A 21,864-nucleotide genomic window follows, 5' to 3' on the forward strand; every position below is an offset into this window, starting at 1 on the left:
CCCCCCCCCCCCCCCCCCCCCCCCCCCCCCCCCCCCCCCCCCCCCCCCCCCCCCCCCCCCCCCCCCCCCCCCCCCGACGGACCTCGAGTCAGAGTCTCCCATTTGCTTGATTTATTATTTTGGCTCTGCGGGAGTCGCACCCGTAAAGCCTCAAAACAGTCCTTCATTTCACTGCGACGCTTGCGCTCCGCCAGCTTGTGGGTCACTCTCAATTCAGGCGTTCTGCTGTAGGGAGTATTGCCATTTTGAAGGTCGGGGTCTCCGATAAGACCGCGCACTTGTTTGTGCTGTAGGGAATGGTGGTGAACACTCTGGGGGAGTTCTATCACAAGAGTCAGTACAAAATAATCAGCGCAAAACACGGGACAAAAACGACGCACCGTGTTGGCCTCGAGGCAAACGAGATTCAGAGTAGATACTGCTAGTTATAGATTCGGCGGTGCTTCCCTTTCGCGAAAACTGAATATTCGGGTTGTCGTTTGTGGACGACATAGAGTTTGACCGAGCAACATCCGGATCCGGAAACGCATAGGCAAGACCGGCGGTTGGAGCCTCGGCGTTATAAATCTCGGAGCGAGGGTTCGACGAGATCGCGGGCGCAGTGCGGCCAGCCGCAAAACTGCGATGCTCGCCAGGTCGCGGACCAAGCGGGGATAAAGGTTGACCCTGCGAGTAACGAGGTCCCCGGTAGGAAGGGTTCATGTTCACGTCCATGGAGATGCCTCGTTCCCTCTGCAGGCCCGATACAATCGACGTTTGCGAGGCATTCGTGCTATGATAAGGCGAAGCGGAAACGGGATTGATGGCAAGCGAGCTGATCCCCTGGTTCATCCTGCTGTCTATGCTGCTGCGGCGCGATTCCGGCGGTTCGGCAATACTGCCGCGTTGAGAGGGGGCTTCATAGTTTTGATTGATCGACGGAAGTGCCGAATTGGGCTGGGATGAGCCAAAGTGAGGAGACGGCTGTGCTCCGGCAGAGGAGGGAGTATTGGTATTAGAGTGATCGTTGGCGTAAGGGGACCGGTCAGACACGGCAGACAAGCGGTTTGGAGACGGATGCGTGGAGGTGAGAAAGGATAAAGATGGGTAATTGCCGGTACCGTTCGTTGCGGTAGAATAGGTAGACGACCCTATGATGCACGTCAGCCTAAAATCAGAGGTGTATAGTCAGACAATAACAGGACTCACTTGCGCTCTGAGCAATGGACCAGTTCCCCGAGTCCCGCTCAATCGTATTCAAAGAAGTATGGCCTGGTGACTTCTCCGCGGGTGGGGGTGCGGTACTTGTCATACTCGCAGTAAGGGTTGATATCGATGGAAGTGTTTGCGTCGAAGGGACCTGAGGAGTCTGCGGCCCCGTGGAGACCGGCTCCCATGGACGGTGGGTAAGTGTTGCTTCCATGGCCGAAATACAAAAATGAAGGAAAAAGCAAAGTCCGGGAAAGGTATCGAGGTCGGTTAAGGTAGGAATTCAAGGGGCGCCCTGGTATGAAACGAGAAGGGTTATGTCGGATATATCGCGCTTCGCACTATCTCATGTTCCGCAAGTCGGCAAGGCAAGCAGGTCGAATAATGGGATCGAAATCGGCAGATGGTTCGGTGAGATAGAATCTCCGTCCACTAGCAAGGAAATAATAGTCCGTGTAACTATAAAGCAGTTGCCAGGACGGTTCGTGATATGCAATATCGATTTCGCCCCCGAGAAAACTGCTCAACGTTGACTCGGATTCTATTTCGTACGGCGGTTGTTCGACTCGGCGACGCGACTTGGTAGAATATTCGGATGACTCCGATCTCGGTCCACACAAGCAGTAAAATGAAACCCGACGGTGTCGGCCGCGTGGTAATTGAACACTGGATAAGAATAACAACGCGACTTGTTGTCAGAGTAGTGACAACGGAGGGGCGAGGTGGGCGAAAATCAGGTGAAAGAAGGATGGATGGTGAAGAATTCCCGATGATGGAGTAGTAATGACCGAAATTAAGTGTATTGTCGAGACCGCCCCAGTAGCTGCTAGTTCGGGGGTGGGAGGGAGAGAAGAAAAAAAAAAAAAAAGGGAAATAAAAAAAGGCGGTAAATCTTTCTGGTACTGGGAAACAGGAAAATCGTATTAGTTTGGAAACCGAAAAAAAAAAGATGAAAAAAAAAGAAAAGAAAAAAAGAAAAAAGAAAAAGAAAAAGAATAAATTAAATTTAAAAAAAATATGACGGAAAAATAATGACAGTTAAAATCTGGACCAATAAGTCCAGGGTATGGTTCGCAGATGATGGATCGCACAGGAGCTTACCTTAGGCGAAGGCGCAAACGCTCGGGAGGTGCAGTAGAACGTGGCACGAAAATAAGAGAGCGAACAATTGGGCAGGAAGAAGTTTAAGAGAAGAGGGTCCGACCGACGGAGGGCCCAGCGAAAACCACGCTGCTGCCAGGGGGGGGGTGGCGCGTGGAATGGAAGGGGTGGAAAAGACAGAAAAGAAAGATAACTAGGGGAAACGGTTCGGAAGGACGGGAAGAGGGGAGAGAAGGAGGGGTGTGGGCAATAGCAACGGAGATTTTGAAGAAGGGAAGGGGAGAGAGGGTAAAAAAAAAAAAAAAAACCAGAGACGGGAGAGTGGTCTAGAAAAGAGCGAGAAGTCGTGGCAGCAGAAAATCAGTCACGGAGTACAGTGCCAGTGGTGGTTACCTAGTTCCCTGAGAAGATTGGGACCAGATCCAGTGGAAAAGGCTAGTTTAGTAGCGGGAGCTATCGATGATGTTCAGACTATGAAGTTGGGGCGGAGTCAAGGGCAGGAGTCAAGGAAATTTTTAAATAGCATCGAATATAATTGAAATTGTAGAAATACTCGACATACTCACACTATGTACTGTCCTTTTTTCCTTTTTTCTTTTCTTTTTTTGGTTCAAGAAATAATCTTCTTGCCTGGTCACTTTTCTTTTTGAGGGAAGGGGAAAAGTCGAATGGATGCTTAAGGGGGGGTGGAAGAAAAGAGGCGTAGTCGTGACTGGAGCCAAGGAGGACAGTCAAATCAATTGAGGAGTTAGATAAAGTGGACAAAGAGTATTCCGTAGAAGAGCCGTAAAGAGAATGAATGGTAAGGAATGGATGGATGGAAAAATGATAATACTACCTGTTAACTTTGGGGGGGGAGGAGGAAAAGTGCTGACAAGGACCCTGTGCCTTCAAGTCGGAAGACGATGGGACGCAGCGGTTAACAGGATAATATAATTAGTACTAACCTGGTATTCGGCCATGGCTCATGATTATCATTGCAATAGTCATAGTATCAAATTAACATTGAACAATTATTATTATTTTAGTAATATTATCATTGTACGAGGTTCAAATACGGAATACAATAAGAATAACTATAAATGATGGGACCGGAAATATCACCCTCCTATTCTGATTCTTGAAGGGAAGGTAGGGGCGAAGTGGTAAAGGAACATCGGGATAAGGATAGATTGCCAGATGTGTCTTGCCCCGGAAGTCTACCGATTTTGGCTCAATTGAATTGCATTTTAGGTGGTTACTACCATGAGAAAATGACGATTACTGATTCTTCGATTTCCTACTGACTTTTACTGCGTACACAGTATTATGACCAGGTATTACTACTATGGGAATATGAGCAAAATTCTAAAATCGAAAATTGAAAATTATTGAAAACTCCCAGTAAACAAAATACGGTGCCCCCTTCCTTCAACAGCATTGGGCCATTGATTGGGTTGGTCCATCAAGTCCCATGCTATGTGTGTATACGGAGTAGGGCAGCTAAACCATATTCCCTACATTTTTCATACCACTGAAAAAAAAAAAAAATATGAATCGAAATAATTTCGAAGTGGTTTCCCCATCCCCACGGAGTACAGAGGACGCTGAAGAATGCATGCTGATAGTTAGTTCGGCGTATGCAACTTATGACTAGGCAGGTAACCCCTCCTTTTATGTACAGCGACTTTTGCCAGTAGAATGGAGACCGAACTGAGTACATACGAGGAGTACGAATCTGACAGACTGGAAGGAGAAATAAAAAAAAGGACAATAAAAAGCAAAGAACAAAATGGCAAACGGAGTAAAAAGACGAAGCCACAATGGATACTACCGTGACCCGAAATTAAACGGTTTAGGGGAGAATACGAAGGAAGAGAGCGAGCAAATGTATCATTGCTTGGCATTGCGTGTCCAAATCCATCACTACTACCTAGGTACATGTCAAGTGGACACCACAATCACTTCCTGAAGGAATATCGATTAGTATCTTACGGAGTACTCCGTACTGGAAGGAGGAGAATTAAACAGAAAAGATCAAAATAAGAACTAAAAAGTAGTAACATCAGCCGTGCTATCCTGAAAAAGTGAAAACGGAATGACAGCCACTGGGGCAAACTACTTTAGATGGGAACCCAAAAAGAACAGAAATGAGAAGAAAAGAGCGAAAGAGGGAAAGTATTCGGGACCACAGGCAGGGCGTAATTGGCCAAGCATTAGACAGATGTGCACTACTGCGAGCGTAAAGGGAAAGGAGGAGAGAGGGGGGAAATGAAAAAAGAAAAAAAGAATACAGGAGTCCAACGCCAAGAGGTCACTTCTGGGGAGGAGAATCAAGGCCGCCCGGCGGGCGAGCTTTCTGGACCGAATTCGAGCTTTCTGTCCACGGTTACTCCCGACCGGAATAGAATTTGGCGGACGCGCGCCAAAACCACGCAATTCTCCTCAACATGGCCTGCTAGCAGGACCTTATAAACTGACCTCGGGGGTCAAGTTTATACTTTGGTGGAAATGCCAGGTACCAAACTCCCAGTCGCTTAGTCCTCCACTTGGCCGGAAATGTACTCACCTCCATCTCAATTGGACTGTCCTTGCTTCGATCAGAAAGGGATACCGCCCGAGTCCCATGCTAAACTTAGTTTATTGGGTGGAGGTTTTGGATGGTTTGTACGGAGTACGGAGATAGAGTGCTAGGGAATTCGTGATATTGTCACGATGTCACAATAACAGCCAAGGTCCGCGCAGTATTGCCCATCCCTGTCTTCCCGCAGCGAAATGGAAGTCCTGATTGATACTGGCCTGGGCTCCATCAGAGTCCACAATCTCGGTCTATATGATGACTGCATGCCCGCATGGTGAATCGTTTATCAACCGGTTTTGCCTCCATAGGGAGGCAGGGAGTGCTACTTCGGGAGACACTCTGCTTCTCCTCGAATATTTGATGCCATGCTGGGCATTCCGTATGCCGATCAGGGCCGGGCACCCTGGCAATACCACCGTAGTCGAGAGCATGAGAATGGGAGAGTTATCTTCCGTCCATATGGCCGGCCACTTGGTTGTTTCCCATTTGCATCCTGCCCCACTCCACCTGGCTGTGAGTCGAACCGGGGACCGGGCAGAAAGGATCTCATTAATTGGAGCGAGCCTAGCCTAGAGGCTTAACTTAAACAGGGTAGCCCTGTCTGCCGACTGACATCGGCCGCAGTCTTCCCCACCTGCAGAGCCAATTTAGCAATTTAGCAGGCAACGCTAGCACGGATCGAGACCTTGACCCCCCCCTCCACGCGGAAGAAAAGGTTGGTACATTTACCTTGTTGGAGACAATGTCAGAAAGAAGAGACAAGAAACGGAGAAGAGAATGGAAGACAACGGCGGAAAATCAAAATCAAAACCAGGAAAGAGCTGAATTACCCCTTTGGATCTTAGTCCCTTGGAGGGGCGAGCGCCTACCTAGCTTGGACCAGCCGGGAAGTGGGGCCCAGAATGTGGGTGAAGGTGGGAGGCAGAGGTCGATCCGGTGGGAGCGGGCGAATCAGTTGCCCCGAGGCAGCCCATGGCAAATGCACCCTCCACACCCTACGAAATGTCCCGTGGCCTGAAGAATTTCGGCACTCAATCACGGTGGTGGATGACGAGACCATATGTAATACATAAAAATAAATCCAGAGACACGTTGTTGAAGGGGCTCAGGCATTTTCCCAGGGGTGTTCCGGAGAGGCAAAGACGCGAGGTGAACGCTGACTCTCTCCCGTTCTCATGTATCCTTCCTTCCAGTTCTTTCCAGATTACATCATGCCTTGAAGTGTCTGCATCATTGGCATCTGGCCGTACTGTTCTCGACCGGTGGAAAATGTTTTCTCTGCTGTAGCTGGTAGCACTGCGGTTTGAGCAGAAGGTGGATGGTTTTACCATCTGATTACGACACTCGAGCTTCCGCCCTTGTTCTAGACTGCGGTAACGGTGGAATTTATTATTTAATAATGCCTCGTGTAATGCCTACCGATCGCATACACTAACGTAATTACGTACAGGATGTATGTACCTACCTACCTAGGTAGGTAGGTAGCAAGGCAATTAGCATCAGGGAAGCCAACGTTACCCAGTTAAGGCCAAAACCCGCGGCCTTCTACCTAGGTATCTTCCTAGCCCTATCGATCCAGGTGAAGGCCTAAGCGACTTTTACTGTTCCTCATTCCCTATGATCCGGGATCGACAAGGCAGATATCCTCGTCAGAAGAATATCGGTGCCCGGACGCAGTCTGCCTTTTCTGGGTCCATCGGGCGAGCCTGGCCCCGTCGGTGTACCTATGTAAGTACCATCCGGTACCGCCCATACGGGGAATTACAGCAAGTCGCGTGGGGAAAAGTAAGTGTCAGCAAGTTAAGCCATGAGTTTGGTATTATTGATCAAGGCACGACACCACTCAAAGTTCTCGGCCGGCAACGATCTCGATACAGGCTGCCTTCACGTGGCCGCACTGAGCGATCGTCCTCAGGGGTCCCACGGGCTGCGAACTGCCGTAAGCGGCGGTGTAATTGGTATTGTACCCCGTCTGTACAACGAGTCCGCCGAAGCGCTGTAGTGCTGTGCTCTTCCTTGCAGGAGATGAAACTCGCCTCCAGACTTGCCTCTCTTTCTTTTTTGTCTAGCGTACCTCGTTACCTAAGGTATCATTCCCAACAGCTTTGCCCCATTTTTCAACGTTGCGTTTCATTCTTGGGAAAGTTTATTTGGGTTGCTCCGGCCATTGCGAGAGGTAACCAGGGATGATTATGACCACGTTGAGGCAGAATCATACGTTTGGACAATTACAGTAATTACAATAATGATAATTACCCTACTGACATGACCAGACCGGACTTGACACAAAGGGTCTGGGTGGATGGGGCTGTCATGAGTATGACAGCTCCTTAGCCGAGCGATGCACTAGCGACCGGGGGCACTTCTGCGAGACGGAGACGGCAAGGCGTTTTCGAGGAGGTGGTATTACAGGTGTACATACTCGACATGTTGCTGTATTCATATTGCCAAATGAAAGACATTATCAGCAATAAGAATGTGTTTCTGTCTCCCTTATTATTCCCCCCCTCCCTCCCCTCCTTGCAACTGGGCCGGTAAGACTCCCAATGACCGGTAACTTTACACAAAGTACGCCCGAGCAAGGAAAACCGCGACGGGGTTTTGACTTTCCAGCAAACACATGGCAACCACGGTGGATTGATCGCCCCTAAAAAGTCTGTTCCGCCTGAATACTTGACGCTTTGACTGGTCCAGCCACTCTGCGCCAAGCATCCAGAAACGGTGAAGACAAAGTCAAAATAAATAAATCCTCCCAATATTATAAGAAAGTATCAGCTCGCGCGGAGTCCTCAAGTCAGAGAGCCACCGCCCGATTCCACTTACTCGCTATCGATCACACCAGGCCAAAAGCCTCAACGTTCAACCCTCCATATACTAGGAAAGGCATCCAATAACCATGGCGCCAGTCCCGTCAACCCCGGCCAGTCGGTCTAGGATTCTCCCCCGCTTCCATGGAATGTGACCATGGCCAGATGTGCATGCAGATGTGCACCACGGAGTACATGTGGACAATATGTGGGTGTGTGTTCCCCTCGGTGCATATTGTCATGTCAATCAGGATCCAGCGACTCAGAGACTATGACCAACCCCGTCTCGCATTCATGCCCTTGCCTCGCCAAGTCCATTCATCCCCCCACGGGAAATCTCGTTGTTCTCACCTCCGGCGCCCCCTTCCTGGTCTCCAGAGCTCTCCGCGGCGTGTCAAACCGTTCCCACACATGTGGGAGAGCAATGTGGCGTCCAGCTATCCCGGGCCCTTGTCTTACAATTGCAACAAAAAGTTGGCGCTTCACAGATGACCCTGGCAACCGTGACTGGTCGACTAAAACCCTTGCTTCAGACAGGAGTCTCACTGCTCACTGCGGGCAGGTTAGATATCGACCTATACTAGCATGGGACAGGCCAGCATAAGACCGAAAGCATAATCATCCAGGCCGATCCCAACTGATCGTCCAAGACAAGGCAAGGATGAACGCTGACCGGATCCGTTGATAAGGAACAAAGAGTGAGAGCTCAATCTTATCTTCCAACACACCTCGAGTAGTCGGGCTAAAGGTAACTTTTCTTACGCTTGGTCTAGTCGGTGTACACCGATGGCGATTGTCATCAACGTTGGGGCTAACCTTTTTTTATTTTTATTTTTTTTTCTTAGCGATGGTTCGTTGTTAAACCCCTTCCACTTTTTTTATACATGCTTTTTTTTTTCGAAGCAATTTTCTATTTTTTCCCATCTTTTCTTCTGACCAACAACTGCAGATCTGACAACAGATTCCTCCTTTGCCCCCTGCTAGCGTGGTCGATAACGCCAAATCATCGAGGGCCATCCAGACGCTAAGACAACATGTACATACCAAAGGCCAACTAACTTATGCATCATTTTCGCCCCGAAGTAACCCTAAGGCAGTATCCTAGCCCAGTACTCAGTAGTGGCCCCTCCTCTCTTCCCTCTCGGCCAGGGTAGGTGACACCAGACCCCCCCCCCCCCCCCCCCGAAAGAAGGCCCGAGAAGATCATCCTCATCAACTCATCCCCGGGGCCAATCTGCTTCGTTCCCCTCCCCTCTCCTTTCCCCTCCCACTCTCCCTTGGGGGCGCACGCGGGCGCCCCCAAATCTTACGCAGGCCTTGCTCTCAGGGCTGTACCGGCTCGGATGAAGATAGATTGCCGACGCCCTCTCTTGGCCCCAATGTATGCAAGGTGCCGCCGAAAGCATGGCCTTCCTGGATGACTGATGGATTGACTGGATGGATTTCCGGTGCATCGTGATCCCGTGGATTATCATGATTCTGACGGGCGGAAGGGCGGACGGACCATCCGGCCGATTTGATTGATGGATGGATGGATTGCCGTTGAAGGACCGATCGCTGAACAACCTTACCTGGACGGACAGACGGGCCAGTACATTCTACTGGACCACTGACTGTCTGACGTGAACACAGACAGAGTGATGTCCGTTACATGCTGCAGCTTGCAGCGCGAGGAGGGGGCACCGAAATGTGTGACAGACAGGGATATCCCGGTCTAGTCCATCGTGCATGCTCAAGAACTCGATCAATAAATCCCTCCCGAAGGATCGAGGGTTGGAGGATTTAGGGTAGGCCCATACAGGTACAGACTGGCGAACAGGCTATGCAGCGACCATGACCCAAAATTAGGTCAATGGACAAAGAGAAGGAAACCGACTAGGTAGTAGGTACAGAGTACTGTCTCAACCTAAGAGAGAGAGAGAGGAGAAAATGGCATTAATGAACAACCATATTAATAGCGCCCGGCAATAATGACCGGAGCCAGCAAGGAAGCCCCAGAAACTACTAGGTAGGCCTGGGTTCCTGGCGCCTTATTGGGTCTGGGCCACGCTTTTTTCATCTACCTGACACCCCCGGCAGTGCAGGCACCTTACGGACCTGCCTGACAGAGTATGGATGACCGTCTATCTTAACCGCACATGCCTGGTGTTCCTCCGGGGAGTTTCGCCGTCGCCTCTTGTGCACTGTGCTGACCTAACAAATTAATCTATCATGTCATCCAAGCGCCCGGGGAGAACAGACGATGACTGATTAGTCCAGACGAGAGGGAAAAAATGGGTTTGGGGGCCCTTTCACTTTGCATCATGCATAGTCCGACTCCACTCGTCCCCAACACTTCCTTCACGAAATCAATGGATATTAATCAATCTTGTCGGTCGACCTAGATCGTGTCCTTCGTGCTCCTTCCACCTCTTTTGACAGCGGTAGGGCTAGTTACCGTTGCAGTTGCCGCTCTCCAGGAGCAACCTGAGGCTAGGCTGGGCCGGGCTATGCTGTGTGCATGACATGACCGCCGCCGTGCCTCGTACCGATGTCGCTTCTCCATACGGAGTACGGTTTGAGTCAGCCCATGTCAACTTTTTTAGATGAACTGACCATGCGGCTTTTTTCCCACTCGGAGTTGCAGAATCCTACGCGAACCATCTCGCGTGGATATATTAAATTTTTGTGCAGTGCTCACTGACCACCGGAGTTGATCCACAATATAATTCGGAGTACCACCCCTCGGGACTTCCGTTAGGTTCGCAATGGTGTACCTTTTAGGGTATCTCTCCTTCGCTTCCATCTCTGCGTATGTACATACCTAGCTTAGTGACCTTATTCTCTGAAGTGCCTGGTCTTGGTATCTCTTATGGCCACATCGCTTTGTACTGAGTATCCGTAATCATGCACAGTTTCTGGCCCGGCCAACTAATCAATTACTGTACATGCGCTGAGGAATCCAACACCATCCGGGGCGAAAAGACCTGTCTATCACCTCCTTTTCGCGGCAGTACCTACACCGTACATCGTACACCGTAAGTGGTTCGTACTTTGTGTCGACTTTCTTACCTACTAGTACCTACCTAGTTGCTTGGCTTTTTCTTAAACTAGGAATATGCTACGGAATAACTGCGGAGTTTCATTATTAGGTATTAATTAATGAATGCCGAATCACTAACTAATAGAACTACGAAGTACTCCGTATGAATCGACTGGCTGCCACTAATACTGCCCACGTTCTTGGCTCCTCCACAAACCACTAAGTAATATCGATATGACCGGCCAAAATCATATCTAATCTCCTACGTCCCCTTACAGTATGTGCTCCGTAAGCCCCGCAACCTGCAGAATAATATGTACGGTGTAGATATGCCAATACCCAGGACGGCGTTCTCCGTAAGCTTTAGTAACAGATGAATAATCGATCCTAATCACGATCCAGATGCTACTAAACAGGACCGATAGTGCCCACGTGCAAGTCCTAAGACCAGGGTAACCGATCAATTCATCCCATCCCATCCTTGCCGTATTTAGTTTAGATAAGTTAATAGACGGAGTTTGATTTATCTACTTTTCAAAGAAAGAAAATATGTATAACCACCCCCCTCTACAGTAATTATGATCTATAATGCAAACGAAACATGGAGTACCTTGGTAAGGCACATACATACAGCTAACTATAGGTAGCGTGGTGACTGAGTCAGTACCTAACCTTAACCACCCTGGTAGCCATATCACGCGACGTAGGGTAAATAGTTGCTTAATAGTTTCCGCCTTAGCCACACCACATGGCAGATACGGTGTAGATTACACTTGCTGTACGCTAATTCTTTGTTTGAGAACGAGGCGAATAGTAATGGCACAGGCAATACTCATGAATTTACTATCAAGGATGGATGTAGAGCGCCAAAAGATCCAGCCCCTAGATAGTAACTACTTTCCATAGTTAGTCTCACGTATCCAAAACCGAGCTCTAAGATATGGTTCGCTCGCGAAAAAATGGGGAGGGGGGGGGGGAGAGACAGAGAGAAAGAGCCTCAAACAAACAAGGGGGAAAAAATAAGATAAAAAACAAAACTAACCCAATGAATCAATAACACCTCACCCAGCTTTATAACCCCAATTTTGGAACTTTTGGGTGGTGATTTAAACTTTCTCAACTGACTCGTCGGTCTTTCGGATCTTTCCCGCAATTTTCTCTCCGCAAGAACCGCAAGAACCGCAAGAACTAGAATACAAATTAAAATCGCTTCTCGGGATCGCTCGAATACGAGGGAGGATGGACGGGATACTAAGGTAGGAAAGGGTGTTGGTAGGACTAGTCGTGTTTGATGGGACCACGTGGTTTATTCATTTTTCCTAATCTGGGATTGTTTTGTTTCTCTGTTTTCTTTTTCTCTTTCATGACTATGATTATCATGATTATTAGGTAGTTATGATCATTTATTCTTACATACATGAGACTGCCCGGCTGGGGTTGGGATGTTCTGGTCCAATCGGTTCTCGGGGTGAGAGGAAATGGAAAGATGGCTTACTATGGCGGGCGGAGTACAGAGTACCTAAGAATTGTGGTTTTGGGATCAACTTAACTATCAACTAACTCGGTATGAGGTTCTTTGTACGGAGAATTGGCGTTTGTTCACCAATTAAGTTAACTAGCCAACTAGAAACAACTCAATAACTACGGTGTTGATTTTAAAGGATCATTCGTCACTTACGTATTTGCTTTTTAGAAATTCGTGGATGTCGATTCGATTGAGTGTCCTCAGGTGTCCTGTTCGGAGCACTCCGTAACTTAAAGAGGAACGCGATATTAGCCACACACGCACAGGCAGTACGGATACATACATACATAAAAGCGTTGAGGAGAAATGTCCTCTTTCGGTGGGACTATGCGATAGGTCAACGTTCATATTTGGATAGAGATAATAGATACACACCTACCTGGTAAGGTACTACGGGTTACTAACTAGGTAAGAGACAAACTGTAAATTTTCAATTATGAATCGAGCTCATATATGAGCCGTCATTTTGATTTATGGGCTATCAATTAAACAAACACTTACCCTGCCTTGCTTTACTTACGGAATACTAGCTAGATAATCACTATCTTGTATGGATAGGTAGGTAGGTAGGTAGGCTATGTCAATGCCAATGTCAATGTCACCTTGTCCTTACCTTGACCCTGTAGATACTAAAGTAGACCCTAAAATCCCATATCTCCCAGATAATATAGGTACTAGGTAACCTACAGTATAGTTACCCAGCTCACCTGAAACCAACAAATAGGAACGGAGTACACCTACTCAGTAGGTACAGTAAAGTGGCTGTGTCAAAAACCAAGCTCCTCATGTTCCTGGCCTGGCGGTCATTTGATTCTCATCCAAGACCTAACTAACTAGGTTCTCAGCCACCTGGCTAGCTGGGATCCGATCCCCTTCAGCTTGCTTTGTTTGCGCCCTTTGCTGCCTTGCCGCAGCTGCTGGTTAGATTAATTAGACTAGTGAGGTCCTGGTGCGTGGTGAGTGGTCGATGTGTGAGAATATGTTTGATTGATTGATGTTGATTGCCTGCGGTCTATTGATTGATCCTGTAGATCCTGACTCGATCTACATTAACATAATTTACCCTGCCCTATCTGTACTAGGTGGAGCTCTGGTTGAGCTGAGCTGAGCTGCCTAGGTACTGCTGGACGACGTGGTGTGTGTGTGCCCTGCAGATGCGTAGGCAACGACGATTTAGAAACAACTTGGAAATGAGAGGAATGGAAGACATGTTCTATTTTTGTTGTTAGATGAAAGGATGGAATCTCCAGATGTGCCCAACGTTCCGAGTTCTCATGACTTCGTGCGGGAATTGAATTGAACTGAAACCAAAAGACAAGGGTAAAAAAAAAAGGAGAGAAAAAAGAAATTGGATAGAAAATTTATATACAAAATGATATTCTTTTTTTTGCTGAGGTAGCCAAAGATAAAAGAAAGCACTATTTTTACTCATCATCTTCATCCTCGTCATCCTCCGCTTCGGCGTCTTCCTCATCGTCTTCGTCTTCGTCCTCGCCGAAATCCACACCCACGTCGCCAGTCAGATCCCAGCGGTCTCCCTGGGCGGCAGCACTGACGTATTTCACAAACTTGAGCGTGCCGCTGTCCCGCAGCACGATGCTCAGACGGTTCCATCCGGCGGCTGTGCTAAACAGGATTCCGTCGTCCTCCTCGGCCGCGGCGGATCGGTAGATGGCGGCATCACCCTCGTCCTCATCGTCGCCGGCCATGTAGATCTCATAGCCACCCACAGCGGGCTCCTCTTGGGTCTCAGAGGTCTCCATGGTCTGCTTTTTGGGTTCCTTTGATGCCGCCGCGGACTCACCCTTCCCGTCCGCTGCCTCATCCATCTCGTCCTCATCCTCGTCGTCCCCGTCCTTCTCCCACCCGGAGGTGGGCGTCAAACAGAGCGTAAATTCCAGTCGCGGCTCCTCGCTATCGTAACCGCTGGCTAGGGTGTAATCCTGACCGCGTCGGAACCGACGCGCCAGGTAATCGTAGCTTGTAATACGCTCGGCGCCTGTCACAAGCGCCAGCCACTTGCGGAAGGCCGGTGAAGGGAAGAGGTCGTTTAGGAGCTCCTGGATCGGCGTCTTCTGGTCCTGCGCGGTTGTGGGGTACTGCTGAAACATGTAGCGCTGTTTGTGCGGCGGTCGTGCGACCGTCCAGCCGGTTTGGGCCAGAATCTCGTCCGAGGATTGGGGGAGCTCCGTGCGCTCCTGCTCGGCAATGTATTCCTGTACGCGCGCGGCGAACTTCTCCGACAGGAAACGTTCCAGGTTCAGCGACGACTCGTCACCGAACGTTTCAGACATCTCCTCGGCTATGTCAGGGGTGAGGTACGAGGGCGCGATGTACTGCAGCAGGAAGCTGAGGTCGGCCTCGTTGAATTCGGTGCCGCTCGGCACCTCCTCCACCTTGCCCTTTCCTTTCCCCTCTACCTTGGGCTCGGTCTCCTCGTGGCAGATGGTAGGTTGGGGCTGGGGGAGGTCGTAGATGTCGCCGCGGCCCTGCAGCTGAGCCAGACTGCTCCGCTCGGCCAGCTTCTCCTCCAGACCCTCTTCGTAGCCGTCTTCGCCCTTTTGCGGGATGTGAAACCAGCCACTGATGGCCATCCGGACCCGTTTCTTGGACTTGTCCTCGTTTTCCCTCGGGTGGTACACTTCCTCGACGTCGTGGAAACTCTCTCCGGGCTGAACGGTGAAGAAGCTCAGCTGGTTGAAAGCAGGCGGGATGCTGAGGCTATAGTCCGGGCTGGGAACCTTGACGTCCTCGCCATTGGCGTCCTTCTTGGTAGCCGTAGGGAACAGACGCAGGGCTCCACCCCATTCCGCCTGCCAGGGAGTATCGGGGTCGGTCAGGTAGAGGATGTAACTGAGGCGACGGCTTCCGATGACGTCGTCATGGCACAGAAGATGGCACCCCTCGTTGTAGATGTTGATGGCCATGTCGGTCTTCTTGCCGCTCAGTTTGCCCGAGTTGGTGACGGACGACAGGTACTCGCGGAAGCGGGCCGAGTACATCGCATCGCGCAGTTTCAGCAACGACGGCAATCGCGAGAGAGAAGTGTCGTCGAGGCCGTCGAGGTTGGCCAGATCTCCGGACTGGAAGATCTTGTAGATGTCCGTCTCCTTCTCGGTGAAGTCGACCTGGGCCTGGATTTCGTCGCGGACCGATCGCAGCAGGGAGGGTTCGATCAGAGGATGAATGACGCCATGTTTGTACCTGAGGGGAGAATTCGCGTTAGCATTGACGTCGCTTTTGGTGTCCGTTTCATCGCGCGATCAGGAAAATGACCCAATTAGATGACGTACGGCGCAGAGTCGGCGTATTCCTTGGTATAGTTCTCCTGCACGGAGGGTTCGAAGAGGCCGTCGCGGAATCGAGCGACGGCTTCCTCGCTGGACAAGGCACGCTTCTTGGAGTCGGGCTGGCCATTGGCGCCCTGGGGATCTTTGTTATCCGTCTTGCGCTTCATTCTGCCGGGTGTGGGAGGGATTGAGATGGAGAAACGAAACAGAAACTCGATCGGGGAGCTTTTGCGACGCGGAGTTTTTTTTCTTTTCTTTCTTTTGGGACAAGGCGGTGAGAGGCGGCGGGCATCGATCAGGCCACCAGATCAGGCCATCATTCACGACCAATCAGTCGATATCGAAGTGGATTTAACAGATCGTCTTTTATTGCATATATTAAGGTTGATCCATAATGATTGATCGGGTGGCTTGGGAGATCTAGATCTGCAACGTGGTTGTGTTGGTGGCAATTTGGTGTGGTTTGAGAATCTTACATTTTATACGTCATTGTTGTTGTTCTATAGGTACCAGTGGACCTGAGTATGTGCAACTGTATTTTTGAATCTCGAGCAGGTAGTTTACTTATAACACATCCTTATTATTATTACTCGGGAACAGACCTAGCGCTTACCCTTCATTAGTTGACACTCGGTCCTCTCCCTACATCCCAATTTAACATACATACTGGACACATCATTTCACCATGTCTAGCCCAGGCGAAAATCCTCAGACCCTCACAGAGGAAATGCTACTGTCCGCCCAAACCGGGGACCTCACCAAACTGCAAAGTCGACTAGTCAGATGGGAGACCGAGGTCGCTGATAAAAGTGTAACACAGAAAGACCATCTCTGGATCTCCCACGACGACTGAAATACTCGATCAACGCCTATCTGTCTAGGTCATGCATTCATTGAACACCAACGATCCCATCATGGAGAATTTCTGTCCGGCGCTAGGGTGAGTTATCCTGGAGGAGCAAAAAGACATCAATGCTAATAGCAAGACAGGTTTGTGACCTATAATGAGGCGCGAGTGAGCTGGTGTCTCCAGCACGGAGCCATTCCTAACGCGAGAAACAAGAACAAGTACCAGGACGTGCCCAGCCAAGCTGGTCATTATGCCTCAGTATCGACATTCCAGTTGCTTGCCGCCGACGGGGCTAACTTCCCTTGTAGCAATGTCCTTCAACGGGCTGCTGAAAGTAGATACAAAGGGCGGATGGAGGCCCTACAATGGCTTTTAGACGAGGCGGGCTTCCCTATCAACCAGCACGAGTTTGAGTGGGATCCAGCTACATTTCGCAATTGGCGGGGGAATGTTTTAGGAACGGCGTTGCACTAGGCGGTTCTTGCCAAGTCCCCTGAATGTGTGTGCTTTCTGCTGGAGCGAGGCGGCGATATCAATCTACAAGACACGTATGGGCGTACGCACAGGACTCGGCCGACAAACCGGAGCGCGAAGAAGTCTTTGCAATCCATGATGATCGGGGAAAGTACCAGGTAAGATCGTAGTTTATTGATGAATATCAGCTAATTATTTCAATTATATTAAGTTATTGTCCAGCACGATCCATGTCGAAATGAACCCTTCCTCCTATACAAGGCAATCTAATCATCCTCTTGGGACAGGAGATTGTAGATTTATAAAACATGCATCACGATGTCAAATAGTGAGCCTACTCTATAGTACAGCAGGTACCCTGTACTTACAGCAGAGCTGATATTGCCATATTAGAAACACATGTGCATGGTTCGGATCAACAGGGGCAGATAAAGCACATTTACAGCATGGCAATGACAACCCTGTTATGACTTTCTCTAGACCCGAGAGTAGAGGAATTTAGAAGTAGGTTCCCTTGATTGTAGCTAATAAATTGAAAAAAAAAAAAAAAAAAAATTATAGCTTTCCTGTCAAGCATAACTACATAAACAGAATATCTCTCCCGCGGATCACCGACCAATCTAGAACTCTCTCGTAACCCAACCAACGACGTCATCGTCCGTCTTGGCAGTCCCCGATTGTCCCCAATCGATAACCACCAGCCTTCTCCTTCTCCTCTTCTTCCTTCTTGCTCCTTCATCCTCCCCCAACTTCACCCATCAAATACACCACAATGCAGCCGTCTCCAGAAGACCAAACCAATCCGACCGATCGTCCGGGCACGCCTCCCCGCCCGCCTTACTCCCCAGTGACGCCCGTCTTATCGCATCTCGCCCCCGTCCCCAACAACAACACCAACGGCACCGACTTCCCCGCATCCTCCGCTCCGTTCTCGGCCTCGTCATCCCATCCCATCGTCCCTCCGCCTGCGCGCTCCCCTTCGCCGACAACTCGCATCGCGCCGCCGTCCATCCCCGCCCTTCACAGTAACGTGAATAACCATCACCAGAACCAGAACCACAATCATGCCGACCTCTCCACCCTCTTCTCCGCTCCTCCTCCACCTCCCGCATTCACAACTCCATCTCGTCCGTCGCCACCACAGCAGCTGCATCAGCAACAGCAGAGCCAGCTCCCACAACCCACATTCATCCCCGAGCCCTCACCCATCCCGATCTCCGAGAGCGAGAACCCCGACGCGTCGGCGCTGCGCTCAGCCATCTCCATCTTACAGATGCAGAAGCAGCAAAGTCTACGAGACTTGCGGACGCTCGAACGGTTGAAGAAAGCGGCGGCCGCGGACCCAGAGGCGTTTGCGCGCGAACTAGCGGCGGGGAGTTTGTCGGCGAGGAGGGACGCCGGAGGATTCCTTGGGATTGATCCCACGGGTGGGGGAGATGAGGATGATGAGGAGGGGGAGGGTGTTGATGTTAATGGTGGAGAGGAAGGAGGGTCGCGTGTGAAGTTCGAGACGATACCGACACCGCAGAACGTGGTGCGCATGCCGCCGGTTAATTGGGCCAAGTATCAGATCGTGGGGGATCCGTTGGATCGCATGCATGAGGATCAGCGACGACGGCCATTCTCTGGGGAGCCGAGACGAGAGGATACGCAGAGAGCGCCGGAGCATGTTCTAGCTTCGCCGTATCGGCCGTTTGTCGACAAGCTGGAAACGCCTAGTAAGGTCAAAGGTGCCAGCAAGAGTAAGAAGACGTGAGGAGATCCTGGAAGAGGGGATCGGGATGTAACTCTGACTGTGACTGTATGATTGTGGAGAGCAAAAAGAAAAGCTACCTTAGAATTATGGTACAGTCTCATGTGAAAACGATCCTCAATCCAGTCCAGCCATAGCTCGTTAGCGTTCGTCTATCTGCAAAGTCCATAAGATACACGAGGACGTATGCCAAGGGGGGTGTTACCATCATCAGTGACAGGGTCATCCAGCCCAGAAAGAGAAGAATATTCGCCACGACTTGCAAAACCAGGACATCATAGAGATCACCTGTAATCGCAAGGACTTCAAAGGATCAACACACACCAATCTACCAACGCTAAATCACCCTCCTACTTGATCTGGAAAGCTTCGATCGCCTTCTGAAGACGTTCATGGGCCTGACTGACTCTCTCCAGCTGCTCCCGCATGCTGACCAACTCATCCTTCTTACCATCGTCCTGCTTCTCGTCCTCCTTGGGCAGCGGGGCTAGAGAAGGGCCGATCTGCTTCGACGCGTTGTCCAAGTTCGCCACCTGACGGGCCCTGTCACGCATCTTGCGCGCAACCTGTTTCCGAAGATTTTCTCTGTCCGCGATCTTCGCCTCCAGGAATCTTCTTCCCGCCTTTTTAGCTTCGTGGGTGCGGACATACGACTGCGCCGCAGGATCGTTCGGGTGAAACTCCTTGAGCATTGCGATGATGGCATCGTCCTTGAGAGGAGCCACGGCAGCCACACCCTCGTACCTGATGATCTCCTGGGGCGAAGAAGGGCGGATTGTCTAACGGAGAATTTCACATTTGTCAATTACAAGGTAAGCAGTCTTTTTTTATCGCAGTGATAGGAGGGTTCCGGGAACTTACACCATCATAACCGATCTTGAACGGAGCCGGAGGACGGGGATGAAAAACGATCTCGAGCGGTTCACGAGCCCCTTTAATGTCCTTCATCGCGTACCTGTCCGTCTTGATGTTTGGACTTTCTTTCCGGGCTCCGGCGTCCTTGCGCTTCGCTGTATTGTGCTGTGTGGTTTCTGTGGCAGTAGTTGCGGCTATCTCAGGGGGGTCGTTCTCGATGGAATTGGCTGTGCGCTTCATGTTATTTCGGCCTCGGGGCAGGGTCATGGGGGGTCGTGGTCTGAGTATTGATAGACGATTAGCTTGTACTCATTTAAAGATTAAATTTGAGAAGAGGGCATGATGTGAGGCGTCTAGTGACGTGGAGGGGAGAGTCATGTGAAGTAAACACAGTCATATCCCAGATCTCCCGAACTTGAAGCTGGAGAGAGAAAAAGCCATTCCCATAGACCTGTCCATAAACGGACTATTTCACTTACCCAGATTTCTTCTTCTTGCGCCGGTTAACCTTCTTCGTCAACGTTTCCATGAAACGTCGGTGGTGCTGATATTCAGATGGACAATCACTCAGGAAATCGACGATCAAGTGATAGAAGAAAGAACGCCCCAAGAATTCGTACAGCTGAAGAGCCAATTTTCGGCTGGAGGAAGAGTGAATGCGAAACATAAATAATTTGTCATAACGGCCAGGCATAATGATAACTAGTATGGTATAGACGTACTGATAGTAATTGGTAAACACCCAGAATTTGCCGGTCTTTTTTAAAAGATGCTGAATATATCAGCATATTATAAGATCAGAGAATATTTCTGTTTGTTTGTCCTTTATCTAGAAGAGTTTAAATGTTACTGGTTGGGAAGGAAAGATCTACGTTGTGAACGGCAAGTGCTTTCTTCGCCGTAGCGATAGGCCTGTTGACGTGCAGTGTTCGTTTACATCCTTACATATTAACAGTGGCATAAACACACTAACCAGGAGTTTCTTACACTTTAGCCCTTCCTGCTCATTAAACACAATCTTCCAACATGATAGGTATATAGTTCTCAACATAACCCGCCGTCACAATCTAACACCAACCAAAACATTCACATACCTACCAACACAAGAAAAGCCTATCCACTTCCTACCTAACCGTCAATCTCAAAGTTTCGACCCCCTCTGCTTCTCCCACGCCTCTACGGCCCTCAAACCCTCCTTCTCCACCTTCTCATTCTTCTCCTCGACCCGCTCCCTCCACTCCAGGTTCCGCTCATGCCCATCCACAATATCCAACGAGTGCCGATACATCTCCTCCTTCAGGGTCCCATAGATACCCGTCGCCGCCTTCTTCAGCAGTCCTCGTTCGCGAATAAACGCTAAGGTCTCATCCAAACCGCCCAGCGCATCCACCAGGCCGGCATTCACGGAGCCCGCACCAGTGAACCGCTTCGCTTCGAGCACCAAGTCCCGGAACGCCGGCGGGGTCAGCTTCTCGCGGAAAATGCACATCATGGGCGACTGCAGTGGTACGCCGAATTCGATCTCGTTGATGCAGAGAAAGCCCTTGCTGGGGTTCTGGATTCGGTAGTCGTGGTACATGGACAGCATGCAGCCGGCCGCGAAGGCGTGGCCGTTGAGGAGGCTGATTGTGGGCATGGGATATCTGGTTCTGGTTAGTTCTCTGGTTTGTCTCAACTGTATGGCGAAGGGGAAGATAGGTCAGGGGGATAGTCACGTCAAGAGTCGTCGGAAAAGCTTCCACAGGTAATTCTCCATGAATCCCTCAGTGGATTGCGCCAGCTCCAGGTCCAGCCCATTGCTGTAGAACTTGGCAATTCCGCTGGTGGTGATCAGCACGCCCTTGGGGTATCGGTGGTCGACGATATCCAGGGCCAGCAGGAGCGCCTCGATGAAGACCGGCGTGAGTCGGTTGTCCTTGGGTGAGGTGAAGGTCAGGATGTAGATGTTCTTCTCCTGCTCCGAGGACGATGGGTTACTACAGACGATGCTGCCGCCGGAGGCAATGGGGACGGTGAACAGGGTGGTCATGTTTGCCGAGGTTTGCCGAGTAGGTCGAAGTAGATACGGATATAAAGTCTTAATGTATGGGGCGTGGTTGATGGGTTGGTGGTGGATAGCTGGGGAGGGATTATTTATTAGTTTGGGCTGGGCGTGGATATAGCCGATAGAAGAGAGAATGCACGAATGGGCGAAGAATACGAGCTCGGTTGAGGCATTGGAGAAAGTCGTGAATTGTAATCATCGACACCGCGGCATCACATGCAGAGGGATATATAGCTGAGTCAGAATGTGCATAGATCACTATGAAGGTCTATGCCCACAAGTCTGTGGAACCAAGTCACTCTAACGTCATCTGTTATTGGCAGATAAGAGCCCGGAGTGGGGCGCACTATGAACAAGCCGGTGTGGTGCAGTCTCTCTTAGAAGCGGAGAGGAGG

The 21,864-nt window shown here is 50.1% G+C and overlaps 6 protein-coding genes across 6 annotated transcripts; 2 read left to right on the plus strand and 4 right to left on the minus strand.

The window, feature by feature from the left end:
• Positions 1-1,402, minus strand: KD926_000311 (putative HLH transcription factor (Hpa3); the record flags this gene model as incomplete). The annotated part of the gene is made up of 3 exons (XM_053104254.1): positions 83-322; positions 381-1,130; positions 1,189-1,402. Coding segments are annotated over 3 exons (1,204 nt in total), but the record flags the coding sequence as incomplete, so codon positions are not given.
• A 12,225-nt stretch (positions 1,403-13,627) lies between these two features.
• On the minus strand, positions 13,628-15,660 carry KD926_000312 (oxidative DNA demethylase; the record flags this gene model as incomplete). The annotated part of the gene is made up of 2 exons (XM_053104255.1): positions 13,628-15,407; positions 15,497-15,660. 2 exons carry the CDS (start codon positions 15,658-15,660, stop codon positions 13,628-13,630), a joined length of 1,944 nt encoding a protein of 647 aa, XP_052952414.1.
• A 518-nt stretch (positions 15,661-16,178) lies between these two features.
• On the plus strand, positions 16,179-16,817 carry KD926_000313 (ankyrin; the record flags this gene model as incomplete). Its single annotated transcript, XM_053104256.1, has 3 exons — positions 16,179-16,304; positions 16,375-16,433; positions 16,484-16,817. The coding sequence occupies 3 exons, from the start codon at positions 16,179-16,181 to the stop codon at positions 16,815-16,817; spliced, it is 519 nt and encodes a 172-aa protein (XP_052952415.1).
• Positions 16,818-17,589: 772 nt separating this feature from the next.
• On the plus strand, positions 17,590-18,573 carry KD926_000314 (uncharacterized protein; the record flags this gene model as incomplete). The annotated part of the gene is made up of 1 exon (XM_053104258.1): positions 17,590-18,573. One exon carries the CDS (start codon positions 17,590-17,592, stop codon positions 18,571-18,573), a length of 984 nt encoding a protein of 327 aa, XP_052952416.1.
• Positions 18,574-18,920: 347 nt separating this feature from the next.
• On the minus strand, positions 18,921-20,119 carry KD926_000315 (uncharacterized protein; the record flags this gene model as incomplete). The annotated part of the gene is made up of 3 exons (XM_053104259.1): positions 18,921-19,349; positions 19,432-19,705; positions 19,905-20,119. 3 exons carry the CDS (start codon positions 20,117-20,119, stop codon positions 18,921-18,923), a joined length of 918 nt encoding a protein of 305 aa, XP_052952417.1.
• Positions 20,120-20,566: 447 nt separating this feature from the next.
• On the minus strand, positions 20,567-21,454 carry KD926_000316 (enoyl-CoA hydratase/isomerase family protein; the record flags this gene model as incomplete). Its single annotated transcript, XM_053104260.1, has 2 exons — positions 20,567-21,068; positions 21,141-21,454. 2 exons carry the CDS (start codon positions 21,452-21,454, stop codon positions 20,567-20,569), a joined length of 816 nt encoding a protein of 271 aa, XP_052952418.1.
• Between the last annotated feature and the right edge of the window lie 410 nt (positions 21,455-21,864).

The sequence above is a fragment of the Aspergillus affinis genome, assembly GCF_023601865.1.
Source record: "Aspergillus affinis strain CMG 70 chromosome Unknown NODE_108_length_126046_cov_85_726607, whole genome shotgun sequence".
Lineage (NCBI taxonomy): Eukaryota > Fungi > Ascomycota > Eurotiomycetes > Eurotiales > Aspergillaceae > Aspergillus > Aspergillus affinis.